A 16,392-nucleotide genomic window follows, 5' to 3' on the forward strand; every position below is an offset into this window, starting at 1 on the left:
CCGTTCCCTTTCCTCCACTGGACTCGGCCTTCGAGGCTGTCACAGGCAGAAGGAGGAGCCGATGTCTCACCCATGAAACATGTCAGCTTCGGTGATTTCCCGTCAGATCCAATACGTTTCATAGACGCGAGGCTGCGGAATGGTGGCTGAGCCGGGAGGGGAGTCTTAGGTTCAGGCAGGTAGCCCCCTAGTCCTGTGGATGCAGAGAGTGGGTGCCATGCTGTGCCCAGGGCTTCCAGCCACACCTGGAGGGCTTCCTGGTGCCTGCCTCCCTGGTGCCTGCCTCCCTGGTACCCGCCTCCCTGGCACCGGACTCCCTGGTACTGTTCAGGGAGGACAGGTGTGCAGGTGAGGTGAGGTGTGCAGGTGAGGACAGGTGTGCAGGTGAGGACAGGTGTGCAGGTGAGGTGAGGTGTGCAGGTGAGGACAGGTGTGCAGGTGAGGACAGGTGTGCAGGTGAGGACAGGTGTGCTGGTGAGGACAGGTGTGCTGGTGAGGACAGGTGTGCAGGTGAGGACAGGTGTGCTGGTGAGGACAGGTGTGCAGGTGAGGACAGGTGTGCAGGTGAGGTGAGGTGTGCAGGTGAGGACAGGTGTGCAGGTGAGGTGAGGTGTGCAGGTGAGGACAGGTGTGCAGGTGAGGTCAGGTGTGCAGGTGAGGACAGGTGTGCAGGTGAGGACAGGTGTGCAGGTGAGGACAGGTGCCCCATGTGTGAGAGCGGATGTGAAATGCCTGTTTGCTGTTGCTTGTGTCAGTCTGCGCCGGGCCCTGCGGGGAGGGGCCGATTCTCGAGAGCAAAGCTTGGGGAGAAAGAGCGACATTGTTTCACGCCTGAGGCCTGCGTGGATGAGTAAATATGCAGTCAGGTTTGTAGAATGACTAGCCCTTCAGAAGAAAATTGCCTTTTATGGGAAAAATGGCGAATAAATAGACCATTACAACCAGTGTTACCGAGGAAAGGATGCTGCGGATAAAACGCAAACCCACACGGACGCTCTGGCTAAAGACCTCCTGACGGAACCGGGGCACCCTGGGGGGGTCCCAGCTGGCGGGTGTGGAACCGGGGCACCTGGGGGGTCCCAGCTGGTGGGTGTGGAACCGGGGCTCCCTGGGGGGGGGTCCCAGCTGGCGGGGGTGGAACCGGGTCTCCCTGGGGGGGGGTCCCAGCTGGGGGGTTGAACCGGGGCTCCCTGAGGGGGTCCCAGCTGGCGGGTGTGGAACCGGGGCTCCCTGGGGGGGGTCCCAGCTGGCGGGTGTGGAACCAGGGCTCCCTGAGGGGGTCCCAGCTGGGGGGTGTAGAACCGGGGCTCCCTGGGGAGGTCCCAGCTCGCGGGGGTGGAACTGGGGCTCCCTGGCGGGGGGGTCCCAGCTGGCGGGTGTAGAACCAGGGCACCCTGAGGGGGTCCCAGCTGGCGGGTGTGGAACCGGGGCTCCCTGGCGGGGGGTCCCAGCGGCGGGTGTGGAACCGGGGCTCCCTGGGGGGGGGTCCCAGCTGGCGGGGGTGCGGCAGGGGCTCCTCTTGGGCGGGAAAAGCCCTGCAGCTCCCAGGAGCCGCATGAGACAGTCCTTCCTGTAGGACGTCCTGCTTCTTAGAAGCGAAGTCGCCGGGAGGCTGAGCGGGTGCAGGAGGCACAGGAGAGGTAGGAACCGGCTCAGTGACGGCCCCGCACGGGGCAGAGGCTAGTGAGGCTTCTGTTAGAGTCTTTAGTTCCGTTCATTATTGCCTGATTTTTAAGAAAATGAGAAGTTGGGGAAAGCTTGGGGGGAAATGGTGGAAATCGCTCGTTCACAGTAAAATAAGAACAAAGGGCGACGAGCTACAGAGGAGGAAAGGCAGCGGGTGCCGATTGGAATCGCCCTTACAGAGGCGCCGGCACGCCGCTCACTGCACGGACCGCGGAGAGCACGCGTGTCGGCCGCTGCTGGCCGGCGGGGCCGAATGACGGGCTTCCCCAGAGGCCAGGGCTGCCCTGGATGGGGCGGCGAGGCCCATTCCCGCCGGCTCCGTCCTGGTGGAGCTGGTTGACCGGCGGCAGGAGCGGGGGGGCCACCGCATCCTTTTCAGTGGACGCCCTGACGCTCCTCCGTGAGCGGCTCCTTCCTCGTGCACGCGGGCTCTCGGCGGGCTCTCGGGGGGCTCTCGCGGCCCCCGCTGGGCTGCGCCCCTCCCGAGGCCGTGGGCGGGTCCGTCTCGCTGTGTCTGTCCGCCGTGTTGACACCAGCCTGTGCGCGGAATCGGTGCACCCGGGCTTGTTCCTAACCCCAGCCGTCCTGGGGGGTCGCCAGGGGGCGTCCGCTCTTCTGAGGGGCTGAGTGAGCGGCCTCGGGCAGGTCCCTCCCTGCACAGCGGCCCAGCCCCCCTCGAGGGTGGTCACCCCTACCTCTCATCCCTGTCATCAGACGGCACTGTTCTCCGTGGGTGCCTGGTGGGTCCCCGGAAACTTGAGGGGGGCCCTAAGCTCACGAGATCGTTTTTTTTAAATTTTATTTTTGATAATCTTCACCTGAGGATATTTTTCCATTGATTTTTAGAGAGAGTGGGGGAGAAGCATCGATGTGAGAGAAACACACCGATTGGCTGCCTCCTCACGTGCCTGGGCTGGGGGAGAGCGGGGGAGCCTGAAACCGAGGTCCGTGCCCTTGACCGGAATCGAACCCGGGGCCCTTGGGTCTGGAGGCTGACGCTCTATCCACTGAGCCACCCGGCCAGGGCGGGATGGCTTTTCTTAGAGAGAGACTTGCTCTCTCCTCGTCACCACCTGAGGCCGCGTTAGTTTCTCGCCCTTATTGTGGGTTGCTGTTCTGTGATGTTGGTGTGTCGGGTCCTTGAGACCCGGATCTCTGACTCCCGTTGGTGAGATTGGGGTCACCGGTCACCCTGGTGCGACCCCACCTCTGTGTCTCGAATTCATTGCCAGTGGGGCCCCCTCTCTGGGGAGGATCTTGGCGCCTTCTCCATGCGGGTTTCCTAGTGAGGGGAGGTCTGACCAGCCGTGGGCGGAGGGGTGCGAGCGGGGGTCCCCGGGGCAGTCTGGGGGCTCCCGGCGCCCCGTGTCTCGTGGGAACTGCAGTGGCTTGGAGGCGAGAGAAGCCTGCCCGTCTCAGAGGCGAGGAGCGTAGTGGACGGTGATTGACACGAAAGAACCGGGTCGCTGCTGCAGAGCGTGACTGCCGAGCCCGCGGACGCTGGCGGCTGGCCCTGCGCGATGGCGGGTTTGCAGGTTTGCGGTGTTCAGCCCTGGGTGGCTGCTCCCGTCCCCGCACAGGGCAAGACGGAGGCCGCGCACCGCAGACGGCCGGGCGGACGTGGGGAACGGCCAGGAGTTGGGAAGAAGGGCGTCTCCATTTGAATGGAAAGTGTCCCTTAAAGTACAAGTTACTTTTGGAAAAGTAAAAGCAGCAGGTTGGCACCCGGGCACCGGGGGAGAGCCCGCCTCTCTGGGCTGTGTGTGGGGCGCGTGGGGGGCTGGGGCTGGCCGTGAGGCGTGGGGGCTGCGCGGTGGGGGTGTTCATGCCGAGCCCTGTTTCGGGGTTTCCCCGAGGCAGCAGCAGCCTGAGCGCGTTTCCGTTTGAATTGAAAGAAAATGGGAAAAGAAGAAACTGAATGAGTACATTTCCTGAGACCAGCACTTTCTGTACAAAAAGCTTCTGTTTTTCTTAAACCTTCTGCTTCGCAGGAAGTGCGGAGCGCACTCATTGTATACCAAGCACAACACCTCCTGCTGGAGGCATCACCGCGGCAGGTTCGGGCCCTGGTGCAGGCGGGCGAGGCAGGCATCGGGCCAGCATGAGCCTCCTCACTGGGAGGGACAGGGGCCGGGGCCGGGGCCGGGCAGCGTGCCTCCTGTGGGGGCAACCAGGACTGGAGCCCAGGTGTTTGCAGGAAATCAGAGACGATGCCAGTGGTTCCGGGGGTCCCGCGGAGAAGGGGGTCGAGCGAGGTCTCCAGGCTGAGCCGGGAGCTTTATTTTGCGCGGGTTTGAAAACAAACTGCTGTGGTGACTGCTCTGCTTTAGCGAGGGCAGCGGTGTCCTCTCTCTACAAGTGGCACTTTCATCGGCTGCGAGATCCCCATCGACAGGCCAGGCGCCCACCCGCCCTGGGCCCCTGGGCCGGGGCTGTCCCCTGCGGCCCCTTCTCTGAGCTGAGACTTCTGGGCTGTGCTCTGTGCTCTGCTGAAGAACAGCTCATGCCTACAACTGGCCCCTGGGCGGCCTGGCTGGGGGCACACCTGCCCTGGAACACACCTGCCCCGGGACACACCTGCCCCGGGACACACCTGCTCTGGGACACACCTGCCCAGGGACACACCTGCCCCGGGACACACCTGCTCTGGGACACACCTGCCCAGGGACACACCTGCCCCGGGACACACCTGCGCCGTGACACACCTGCCCCGGGACACACCTGCCCTGGGACACACCTGCCCTGGAACACACCTGCCCTGGGACACACCTGCCCAGGGACACACCTGCCCCGGGACACACCTGCCCTGGAACACACCTGCCCTGGAACACACCTGCCCTGGGACACACCTGCCCAGGGACACACCTGCCCCGGGACACACCTGCCCTCAGCCTGGAGAAGTTATCCTGGGGTCAGCCGGCCACTGGTGCTTCCTGCCACAGGGACTGGACTTGGAGCTTGGCCTGTCTTGTTCCCCCGGGTCAGAGTGCTGCTCGGGACAGAAACTGCCCTGACAAAGGCCCGTCCTCGCTGAGAGGGGAGCTGGGGCGGCCGCAGGAGGTCCCCAAGGCCCAGTCGTGGAGATACACCTCCGCCTCTCGTCTCCTACCTCCCGCCGGGGGAGAGTTAACGAGAGCTGTTTTCCTGCAAAGTCACACTGCCCGGGGCTGTGGGCTCTCCCTGACATGACCTCCGTCCTCCGGGCACCGGAGCTGCTCTCTCCTCGGCCCCCCTCCCTCGTGCCCGTCTGTTTCCCGAGGGGCATTTAGTGACGTGGAAGCCGGTGGGACACGGTCCGGCATCCGCAGCCCCGGGTGCCTGAGCGTCCGTGTGGGCCCCTCCTGAGTGAGCCCATGAGCCCAGCTCGCCCTCCGCCGATTAACGCGAGGCCTCTCTCCTCACAGGAAAGGCCCGGTGCTCTGAGTTCTGTGAATGAAAAAACGTGCATCCTCCTTGTTTCAGGTTGTCCTGGTGCCAAAAAGAATGAGTTTCTAACGAGCGTTCTGGACGCACTGTCCACCGACATGGTCCACGCCGTCTCCGACCCGTCCTCCCCCGGCAGGTACGTCGCCCGGGACACGGAGCCGGGTGCTGGGAGGGAGCCCGTAACCGGAGGAAACTGACCCGCTAGCCAAGTCCATCCCCGGCTCTGAGAGCCGGCCGCTCACCTGGGAGCCGCAGGGCGGGCACGAGAGGGGGCCTCCCGCCCCCCGAGCGGGAAGGGGCTTCGAGGGGTTGGAGGTGACTCCTTTAGTGTCTTTGTCATGCGATTAAGCCACTGAGGAGGTTGTCCTGTTGGGGAGCGGCCAGACCCGCGGGATTTTCCGTGATCCCCTCGGGCGGTGGGCGGGAGGGGAGGAGGGAGGGGGAGGGGCAGGTCTAGTTTAGCGGCTTTATGCTTTGGAGTTGCCTCTCACAGCAGTGGACTGGATGTCAAACACTGTGTGTGAAAACGTGCACTTTAAAGGTCTCAAAATATTATGGATTTATTGTGGGAACCACATACATCATGTACCATGTACCGTCTGAGCTGTTCTCAAGCGCACGATTCCGTGGTTCGCGCCCTGACACGGTGTGAACCCTGACTGTGGAGCTGTATGCGCTCTGTCCTCCAGGACTCGGCCAACGCCGGGTGCGTAGTTGGCACGCACACATTCAGTGTCATTTGCAATTTCGAAACCAACTTGAAAAATTTTTGCCAAATCCCTTTCTCTAAATTATTATTATTATTTTTTAGAGAGAGAGGAAGGGAGAGGGAGAGAGAGAGAGAAAAGAGAGAGAGAGAGGAACATAGATCAGAGAGAAACATCCATGGGCTGCCTCCTGCACGCCTCCTACTCGTGATCGAGCCTGCAACCTGGGCATGTGCTGTGACCAGGAATCGAACTGGCGACCTTTGGGTGCACGGGATGATGCCCACCCAAATGAGCCACACGGTCCAGGGCTCCCTAAATTATTTTTAAATCCAAGTCCCATCGAGTGGCACTTCCAGGCGGGCTTGGCAGCAGGGCCTGGATGGCACAGGGAGGGGGGCGAGGGCGGAGGGAGGCGCGGCGGGCGCCCCGACCTCCCTCCCTCCCGTGTGCTCCTCCAGGCTCTCCGAGCCCGACCCCAGCCACACGCTGGAGGAGCGAGTGGTCCACTGGTATTTCAAGCTGCTGGACAAGAACTCCAGCGGGGACGTCGGCAAGAAGGAGCTGAAGCCCTTCAAGAGGTTCCTTCGGAAGAAGTCCAAGCCCAAGAAGTGTGTGAAGAAGTTTGTGGAGTACTGTGACGGGAACAATGACAAGGCCCTCTCCCTGCTCGAGCTGACGGGCTGCCTGGGCGTGACCAAGGAGGAGCGCAAGGCCGGCGGCAGGAAGCGGCACAGTAAGCCCACCCGCCTGGCCGGGGCGCCCCTGGTTGTCCTGAGGGCCAGGCAGAGCAGGGACACACCCTCGGGAACGGCAGGGCCCAGGGGAGGAGGGGTCTGAGGGCAAGTTCTTCATCCTCCCTCTGTGGCAGCCAACGGTCCCAAGGTGTGGGCCGCCATGTGTGGGGCAGATCTCAGAACCATTCGCCAGAACGGGGGAGCCCTGCAGGGGTGCAGGCATGTCCTCTCGCTTCAGGGGTGCATCCTGACACCCCGAGGGGCTGGCAGGGTGGGAGTGCCAACCCTGATTGGGAAGAGGGGTGCAAGCAGAGGACAGCAGGGTCACTCCGAGAAACGTCAGTTCCTGCGGGGTCCCCAGGGCCCGGGGCTGAGCTGCTGTGTCCGAGTTTTACTCTCTTGTTGGGAACGGAGAGGACCCGCCGGGACCCTCTGCGCCCAAACAAGCTGAAGTGGGTATTTTGTCGAAAAGGAGCATCGAGCCCTGGGATGCATCGTTTGTTGCATCTGGAACCCGTGTATGTTCCCTGCAGCATTTTTCTGTCTTTTTCCTACTTTATTTTTTTTTCAGTTTGACGATCAGGTATTTTCCCACCCTGTGCTACTTGAATCTGAGAAAAGTCAGAAAAAACTAAATGTTCCGGGGAGGACTACTTGGGATTTCCTAAATATCCAAACTGTTACCGATCTCTTTCGTTCCCTTTACTACGTAAGAATGCAGTTTTTTTATTCTAAAAATGTGAGGCATCAAATGAAGAACATCAACAACATGTGAACTATTTCTTCTCAGACATCAGCAGCCCTAGATCCATACTCATCACCAAACACTTCTATGCTGGCTCGTCACTGCAAAAGGGCTCCACACATACACTTTCTAATCACATGTATTTTTTGTTCGTTTATTTAATTCTCACCCAAGGATATATTTTCCCCAGGGATTTTCAGAGAGAGGGGAAAGAAGGAAGCAGAGGGGGAGGAGAGAAACATTGATGTGAGAGAGACACATTGATTGGTTGCCTCCCGCACGATGGGATCAAACCTACAACCCAGGTCCGGGCCTTGACTGGGTAGCGAACCTGGACTCTTCGGGGTGTGGGCAGACGCTCCAGCCCCTGAGCCAGGCCGGCGAGGGCTCTCTCATCAGAGCCCTCTCATCACACGCGTTTTAAGCAACGACACAAGATTTTGCATTTCAATGACTGCAACAGAGATAACTTATTGGAAAGTTTGATTTAATCTTTCACTATGACAAAAAATGCAAAAGTGAAAAAAATTATAAACTATTAGGAAATGAGACCGCCAAGAAAGAACATATTTCTGAGGAATTCAGGGGAAAAGTCACAAAAGATTACGTCATGCCCTTGTGATTCCCCAAAGTGACCATTACAGAGAAACGCAGCAGTTAGGAATTATCCAGTTTAGACCAAATTGTCTTTTTCCACCAAATTGCCATGCTCGCTGCATCGCTTCCAGGCAAGCTGCCTCGCGGGGTGTCCCCGCCAGGTCACCTGGAAGCGATCAGGGTCATTCGATCCCGATGACATCAGCTCTCCCGACTGGGCTGTTCCAGGCTGGGGTGCAGGGGGCGGGGGGCGGAGGGTTGAAGGATGGGGGGCGGGGGGCGGGGGACTGGGAACAGCCTTCTCTCTCAGGGGCAGTGCCTTGCTTCAGGCCGACTGTGATCATGTACATTCTGTTTCATTGAAAGACCTCACGGACAGCTTTATTTCCCTGCTCTTTGTACGTTTTATTTTATTTTAATATTTAAAAAAATAATATTTTTATTGATTTCGGAGAGAGGGAGATGAGAGAGAATTATTGATCACCTGCCTCCTGCACGCCCCCGACAGGAATAGAATCTAGGACCCTTTAGTCCGCAAGCCGACGCTCTATCCACTGAGCCAAACCGGCTAGGGCTGTACATTTTAAATGGTGATTTTCACTGCTCTGCCTTGAATGAGATATTGCACCAGGTGTCTTTTTTTTTTTTTTTTAAATCATGAACCATTAAACTTTACCTAAGACTCTTTTTTAATATATTGTTACTTATTTCGGAGAGGAAGGGAGAGGAAGAAAGGGGTAGAAACACCAATGATGAGAGACAATCATGAATCAGCTGCCTCCTGCACGCCCCACACTGGGGAGCCAGCCTGCAACCGGGCCTGTGCCCTGACCAGGAATCAAACTGTGACCCAACCCCTGAGCCACACCGGCCTGGCTGCACCAGGTGTCTTGAATGAAATTTACGTTTTTCATCTATACGGCAAGGTGTTCTTTTTCTTCTCAACACTTAAGAAGATTAACTTTGACTCTTGTTACTTACCTTTAACGTAGAGCTACCTCCAGTTACCAGGGACACTGGTACTTGTCATAAAAGAAACCAAGAAATAGGCGGCAACTGTTGAACAGCCAAACTGGCTTAGACCGGATCCCAAGGATCACTAACGTTCTTTAAATTGGAACCAGTGGCCCCACGTGTTTTAGTAAAGCAGTCATTCCAGAGGAGGCCACGTGGTGACAATTACCCTCGTACTTGAATCGTTCAAACCTACAATTGAAAAAAATAGTCCATTTACCGACTAAGTGTGTAGTCAACATTTTTGCAATTGACTCCGTACCTTTGTGTTTCGACTTTGCATGTGGCGGTGTTTCTTCGAGTCAGCGGGAGGTTTGCAAATGGAACGACTTTGCTCCTTTCTCGGTGCTTTTTTTTATTATCTCGCAGCCAGAAGGCAACCATCAATCAAGGCCTTCGGGGTGAAAACGCTGCCCTCTGTCTACTGAGTGGCTGAGTGCTCCCTGCTCTAAAAATTGTCAAAACGACAGGAAATAGGCAAAACCCAGGCAGGGGAGGGAAGGCCTGGGAAACGGGAGGAAGGCCCGGCCTTGGTGGACTGGGCGTGGGGAAGGTTCCGCGAAATGAACGGCCCTGAGGTTGGGGGCCGCTCGCATCCTGTGAGGAGACGTTCACAGCAGGGTCCTGTGGGCTCAGCGTTGCCATGGAAACACGTTCGCTGTTGCTGGCGTCATCCTAAGGCGACATGGTCCCTCCCTGAAGCAGGCCTTGAACCGTTCCCCGAAGGGAGGGTGTGCAGCCGTTAATACTGTCTTTGTGTTTCCTCCCCCAACAGCCCCCAAAGGTACTGCGGAGAGCACTTCTAATAGACAGGTGAGTGTGTCTCGACTCTAACCTTCATAACCTGCTGGTTCACTTATAGGCAATAAACATTAGGGTTCTGCAGATTTGGGAAGTAAAGCACCTTCCAAGAAAAAAACCCCAACACGCACAATCCAGACGAGGCACATGTCTGTCTGCCGTGATCAGATTCTGTCAGAAATCAGCAAGCTAGCCCTCGCTGGTGTGGCTCAGTGGATAGAGCGTTGGCCTGAAGGCTGTAGGGTCCTGGATTTGATTCCGGTCAGGGCACAGGCCCGGGTTGCAGGCTCCATCCCCAGTGTGGGATGTGCAGGAGGCAGTTGATCCATGATTCTCTCTCATCATTGATGTTTCTCTCTCTCCCTCTTCGTTCCTCTGAAATCAATAAAAATATATTAAAACAGAACAACAACAAAAAGAAATCAGCAGGCTAAGTCAATGGGAAGATTTTGCCTTAATTTTCCTTTTTACTATTTGAAATTTCAATTACTTCATTATTATTATTTGTAAGTCGAGTCCTCTTGTTTTGTGGACATAAATGCTTGCTTTGAAACAATTCTCCGAGGTTCGGTCTGTATTTCTGACATGTTAGGAAGGAGATGAGGGACAGGGCACGCCCTGGGGGGCCAGGGGCACCTCCCTTTCCATCGAGGGGCCCTGCGGGGTGTCAGCTTTCTGCTCGGTGTTGTGAACACTCTGTGTCTGTGAGTCTGTCTCCGCGCTCAGTTGGAGGCCATCGCGGTGTCCCTGCCACAACACCCCGGGCCCAGGACACCGTCCAGACAAACAGGAGCGGCCCGTGTCCCCCGAAGCCGGGCCCAGCCTCCGTTCCCAGGACCACACGCCGGAGCGTCCTGTCTCCCCCGTTTGGTGCGGCCGCATTCCCTCGGTGAGCCCCGCACCGGCTGTGGGATCTGAGCGGAGGCCTCCAGCGCACCCCTTGGGTGTAACGTAAAACCGGGTCATCAGACAGATGTGTGATACGGTTTTCGTTGTTTAGCAAATGTTTATGGCTTTAACTTTTAAAAAAATCCCACCGCAAATCACTTGCACGTGGGAGCAGGGCCGGCTGAAAGCCATTATGCTGGCGCACGCCCAGCTGTGCGGGGGGTTATGTCGTCAGAGAGGGCGGGGTGGGCCCACGCAAGCCCCCCTCGACCTGAGGAGCCTCGTTCGGAACAGGAGCCTCGCCCCCAGGCTTTTCCCGGAGAAAGAGACTGGAGCAGGTAACTCTCCAGCTTGTGTGCTGCCCAAGAGGCTGCAGGGCTCCGTGCCATCGTCCAGGGCTGTTCGCCTGAAAGCTCGAGGCGGCGTGGCTGGCATCGGCCCAGTGACCCAAGCCCATCGATATTTCCCCAAAGAACACAGTAGCTCCCAGCGCCTCCGTCCTTCCTCATCTGAATAACGGAGACGAGAGGATTGCACGGGGAGAGAGGAGGACGAGCGAGCTAGTACTGATCAGAAAGTGAGCGGTCTCTCTTGGTCCCGTCTCCAGTTTCCATGGGGATTCAGAAGTGGGCGGCACCCTCAGGCGGTGCGTGGGGTGATGCTGGAGCCACTGCCTGCAGCACCTGGGCCCGGCCCAGGGACTGGGAAGCACCTAGAGAAAGGGCTCCTCCTCTCACGGCGGGACATTCCCTCCCCATCCCACTGGCATCTCCATCCCGAGTGTCGCCCACCTGAAACCCCCTCAATACCCAAGGCCATTCTGAAGGAAGAGGCAGACGCATGGAGCGCCTGTGTGGTAGGAGTTGGTCCACATGGAAGAATGGCCAGGAGCACTGCTCCCAGCTCTTCCTTTCTCTCTGGATTGCTTTCAATCGGCAGTCAGGATGCGGAGCTTGAGTAGCTTAAACTTTTAACATATATTTTTATTGATTTTTAGAGAGAGAGGAAGGGAGAGGGAGAGAGAGAGAGAAACGTTGATGAGAGAGAATCATGGATCGGCTGCCTCCTGCACGCCCCACACTGGGGATGGAGCCACAACCCAGGCATGTGCCCTGACGGGTAATCGAACCCTGACCTCCTGGTTCACAGATCGATGCTCAACCACTGAGCCACGCTGGCCGGGCAGAACTTGAGTAATTTAAACAAACTTTGCTCAATGTATTTCTTCTGAGAGGTGGTGACTAAAAGGAGCGAAAAGAAAAGTTAAGAAACCAAGGATGTCTGCATCGAATTGGAAGCACAATTAGATTTTTGAAATGATTTGTATATTGATCCAAGGGAACTTCTGCAGGGTGCTTGATATGTGGAGCCCACTTACAACATTAGGAGCAAAGGCTCATTTTCTCACCCAGCATGTTCCCCCAACATTTCTGATCCTTGAGGGGAGGACGGTGGTAGAAGGTGAGTTGTCTTTTATGTATTAACTAGAGGCCCAGTGCATGAAATTTGTGCACCAGAGGGCAGGGGTCCCTTAGCCTGGCTGGCACCCTCTCACAGTCCGGGATTCCTCAGGGGATGTCTGCCTGCCAGCTTAGGCCCGATCCCTGAGGCCTAAGCCAACAGTCAGACATCCCTCTTGTAGTCCGGGACCCCTCGCTCCTTACCACCCGCCTGCTCGCTGCTCCTTAGCACTTCCGTGGAGACGGGGGAGGCTCCCACCACTGCTGCTGTGCTTGCCAGCTGTGAGCCCGGCTTCTGGCTGAGTGGCGCTCCCCCGTGGGAGCATACTGCCCCCAGGGGACAGCTCCTGTGTTGAGCATCTGCCCCCCCTGGTGGTCAGTGCTCATCATAGCAACCGGTCATTCTGCTGTTTGGTCAACTTGCATATTAGGGTTTTATTACATAGGGTCATCGCAGCCAAAATCACCCTGTTTAAAAGAGCGCTTTCCCCTGGTTGTCAGCAGACAGGATTATTTCCTTCCCAGAAGGCAGGCCTTCGTCACGGACGGGGATGAGAAGGTCTCACACTATCTTTCTCGTCTCCTTTCCAGCCCAGGAACCGAGGATAAGAGACGGCGGCCGAGGCGCCTGAGACGTGTGGGAGGCTCCCTCACCAAACGCAATTAAAAAACAGAAACAAAACCCATAGTATTTGCACTTTGTACTTTAAATGTAAATCCACTTTGTAGAAAGGAGATATTTAAACGGACTGCTTTAATCTGTGAAAAGGGAGGGCTGGCTTCGGCAGGTTAATCACATACAATGTATGTGTCCCTGTGACCGTGGACATCTCCGCTGTTGGGGGTGGGCTTCCACTTGCTCTCTGGGTCCCATGGGTGTCCGCGTGGAGGACGGCGGCTAGGGCACAGCGGCTGCAGCCGTGGCTCCTCCCTGGCGCAGGATGGGGCCCCACAGGCACTCAGCTTCCTCCGGCCGCTGCTCTGAGACGCACCGTGTTGGCAGCCTCGGGCCGCTGTGGGAGCTCACACTTTGGTCTGTAAGGTTTGCCGTCAGCCGCCGGCCTGGCATGCAGGTGGCGCGTGCCGGGCTGCGTCTCTCTGGGACCTGGTCCCTTTGCTCTGCTTTCTCGAGGTCTCGCTCCCGTCACGTTGGCAAGCACACAGGGGCGATGATGGGGCCTGGGGGACAGTCCCCGACACCTTCGTGCGCCTGCTCTGCCACCTCAAGGCTGGCCGCAGGCAGTGAAATCAACGCCGGGGGACTCCCTCCCCCCTGCGCTGGCTCCAGGCAGCGGGCAGGGTTCAAGGTCAGAGAGGAGTTGGCATCAGGCCACAACTGCCATCGGCCCACCTCTTCCCTTCCACCTGGCCTTGCCCTCCCGGGGCCCTGGAAGGTGAACTGTGCCCTGAGCAGCTCCCGACAGTCTCCTGAAAGGAGGCGCTGGGACAGCTGGGCGCTGGGTGGCGTGCCCTCGGCAGGCAGGGGCTGGGCCTGGGCTCTGTCTCCTCCTCATTCTTTCCTGAAGGCCCTGAGGGCACCAGAACTTATCACTGGGCCAGTCCTCTGGGGGGCACTGGGGAGGGACGGGCCAGGACCGGATGCTCGCACCGAGAGCCACAGAACCGGCCCCTGTACAGCCAGGGGCCACTGTCCGGCCGGACCCCGCACTGGGCGGCCCCGGCTCTGCGGCCCCTGGGAGGTCGGCGGGGGCCGCGTGTGAGCAGCCGCGAGGCTGGCTTGGCTCCGACGTGTGGTCGGGAAATCGCCTCCGTGCGCCTCACTCCCCAGCACGTTTGGGACACCGGCCCCTGCGAATAGGCGTGAAGACGGCGGCTTCTCCTTGCTCAATGTGCAGAGCGAAAGCTGAACCTGGAGCCGCTGAACCCTCGACGTTGCTAAGGACACAATTACGCTCCTGAACTGATCGGATAACCTTCTCTATTTCTGAACTTTGGACTTGATCGTTTTTCTTAGATTGAAATAAAAGACGCTATCAAGACCGTCCCTCTTCTTTTCCTTCCGGCTGAATGCACAGGGTTGCACTTGCTTGACTTTGGGGGTGCCCCCTGGGGGAGGCACGGAGGAGGCTGGGCCCGATGCTTTGGAGTCTGGCTCCGCCCCCCGGGGTGTGTGACGAAGGGCGGTTGCTGAACCTTTTCCCGCTTCGGTTCCCTGTGGACGGTGGGACGCACCTGGGCGAAGGCTCTCGGGGTCCGTGTGTGACGCGCCCTGACTGTGTGGAACAGCCCTGCGCTTGCTCGGTGGGTCCCAGCCCGCGAGGCTCTCCCCTGCTGCCTGCTGCTGCAGGGACCGTCGAGGAAGCGGAAGAGGCTCTGATTTTGACGGAAGCGGGTGCTGTTCCCTGCGTCACACGCTCCAGGCCTAGGCCTGCCCCTTCTCTTCTCCGGCCCGGGCCCTGTCCTGGCCAGACCCCAGTATGTCCCACTGGCCGTGGCTGTGGCTCTTGCCTTCTTCCCGTCCCAGTGGTGCTGAGACGTGACTGGCGCCCTGCACGGCCTGAGTGTACGGTGCACAGCGTGGCGCCTGCCTCATGTTGTGAAACGACTCCTGGAAGTTGAGGTCCGTCCGTCCTCACAGGGACAGACAGCAGTTGCTTCCTGGTGCAGAGAACGTTCGGGTTTCCTTTCTGTGGTGCCACGTGCGGTGTCAGCAACGGCCACCACGCTGTGCCTCATGCTGATGCTTCTGGTGCCAGGCTCTGCAGGCCCTCACCCTGTGCTGCTCCCGGAAGAGGGGTCCCCGTGAAACCATCTCAGCATGTCGTGTGCAGTAAGGATGATCCCCGAAGCGTGTTAGGAGAAAGGCAGCTGTCAGGACACCTCGGGGAGGTGGGGCTGGGACTGGTCGGAGCGGGTGGAGGGGATAACGTGTCCGTGTCCGTGAGGCTGCGAGCCTGCGGGAGGGGCGGGCGGCGGGGTCTGGGGCGGGTGGGGAGCCAGTGCGCCGGGCTGCGCAGATGGTTCTCATTGCCCAGCATTAAGATTCAAATCTAAAGCAGAACGCTGGTTCCCCCAGGTACCGGCGCAGCTGGCTTCAGTGACAGAGGCCTCCCTCCCGGGTCCTCCCTCTCCCTCCTCCTCCTGCTTAAAAGGCAGCCTGCATCCTTGTCAGAAATCCCCACATCAGACATTATTTACAAGTGCCCGACCAGCTCATAAATCATGCCAGGTTCCCACACCGGCCTTTGTGAAGTCATCCAGGTGACAGGAGTCAGCATGTTTGTAATCATGTGTAGGAAGGGCTGACATAGTCATAGACTGCCAAGTGGGCACGCAGATTGTGCAGCGCAAAGCTGCTCCAGAGAGGAAGTAAGGATGTGTGCGGCGCTACATGCGGCTGAGATGGCAGTGGTAGTGATGACGGAAATGGTGATGATGATGATGAAGGGGATGGTGATGGTGACGGGGATGGTGATGATCATGGTGGTGATGATGTGATGATGGTGGTGATGATGATGATGGTGATGGTGATGATGGTGGTGATGGTGGTGATGGTGATGATGGTGGTGATGGTGGTGATGGTGATGATGGTGGTGGTGGTGGTGATGGCGATGATGGTGATGGTGGTGGTGATGGTGATGATGGTGGTGATGTGGTAATGGCGATGATGGCGATGATGGTGATGATGGTGATGGTGGTGGTGATGGTGATGATGGTGATGATGTTGTGGTAATGGCGATGATGGTGATGATGGTGATGGTGGTGATGGTGATGATGGTGATGAAGGTGATGGTGATGATGGTGATGGTGGTGGTGATGGTGGTGATGGTGATGATGATGGTGATATCTATATTTTTTTCTCTAACAACACACACTCTACATAGATCAAAATTTATAAAACATTTTGATTGATTAGATATTTAGCTATTTTTGGTATTTCTTCATTCTAAAAAGTGGGATTAGCTATCTTTTACTATAGTGCTGTGAACAAGCCTCCCCACACTCCATGGCTTAAAATCATGCTTATTCCTGTCCGTGCCTGTGTGCTGATGTGGTTGGTCGGTATGGTCTGGGCTTGGCTGGGCACAGGTCTGCTTCTGTCCCCGTTCTCTAAGGTGAATGGGTCGTCTGGGCGTGGTCTCTGCACTGGCTGTGCCTGAAGCACGGGTGACATGCCCAACAGCACAGGCACATCTCGAGCCTCAGCGTGTGACCGGTGTGGTCAGAGCTCGCCACCTGGTTCAGAGCCAGTTGTGGGCAGGAAGTGCGTGCCCACAGGAGGCCCTGGCGGCTGTGGGTTCAGAGTGCTGCTCACTGACTCCTCACTCAGATGCAGCTCAGCACATGCATGTGCCCCGAGTGTCTTGGTC

At 58.0% G+C, this 16,392-nt stretch overlaps 1 protein-coding gene across 1 annotated transcript in view; it reads left to right on the forward strand.

The window, feature by feature from the left end:
- SMOC2 (SPARC related modular calcium binding 2) overlaps positions 1-14,062 on the forward strand; it is a 72,235-nt gene extending 58,173 nt beyond the window's left edge. Inside the window, exons 10-13 of the mRNA XM_081094462.1 lie at positions 5,149-5,248; positions 6,281-6,555; positions 9,688-9,725; positions 12,653-14,062. Coding sequence (XP_080950588.1) covers positions 5,149-5,248; positions 6,281-6,555; positions 9,688-9,725; positions 12,653-12,670 — 431 coding nt within the window. The 3' untranslated portion in view covers positions 12,671-14,062. The remainder of the gene's footprint in view (positions 1-5,148; positions 5,249-6,280; positions 6,556-9,687; positions 9,726-12,652) is intronic.
- The last annotated feature ends 2,330 nt before the right edge of the window (positions 14,063-16,392 follow it).

This window comes from Myotis nattereri (genome assembly GCF_964212035.1).
Source record: "Myotis nattereri genome assembly, chromosome: 6".
Lineage (NCBI taxonomy): Eukaryota > Metazoa > Chordata > Mammalia > Chiroptera > Vespertilionidae > Myotis > Myotis nattereri.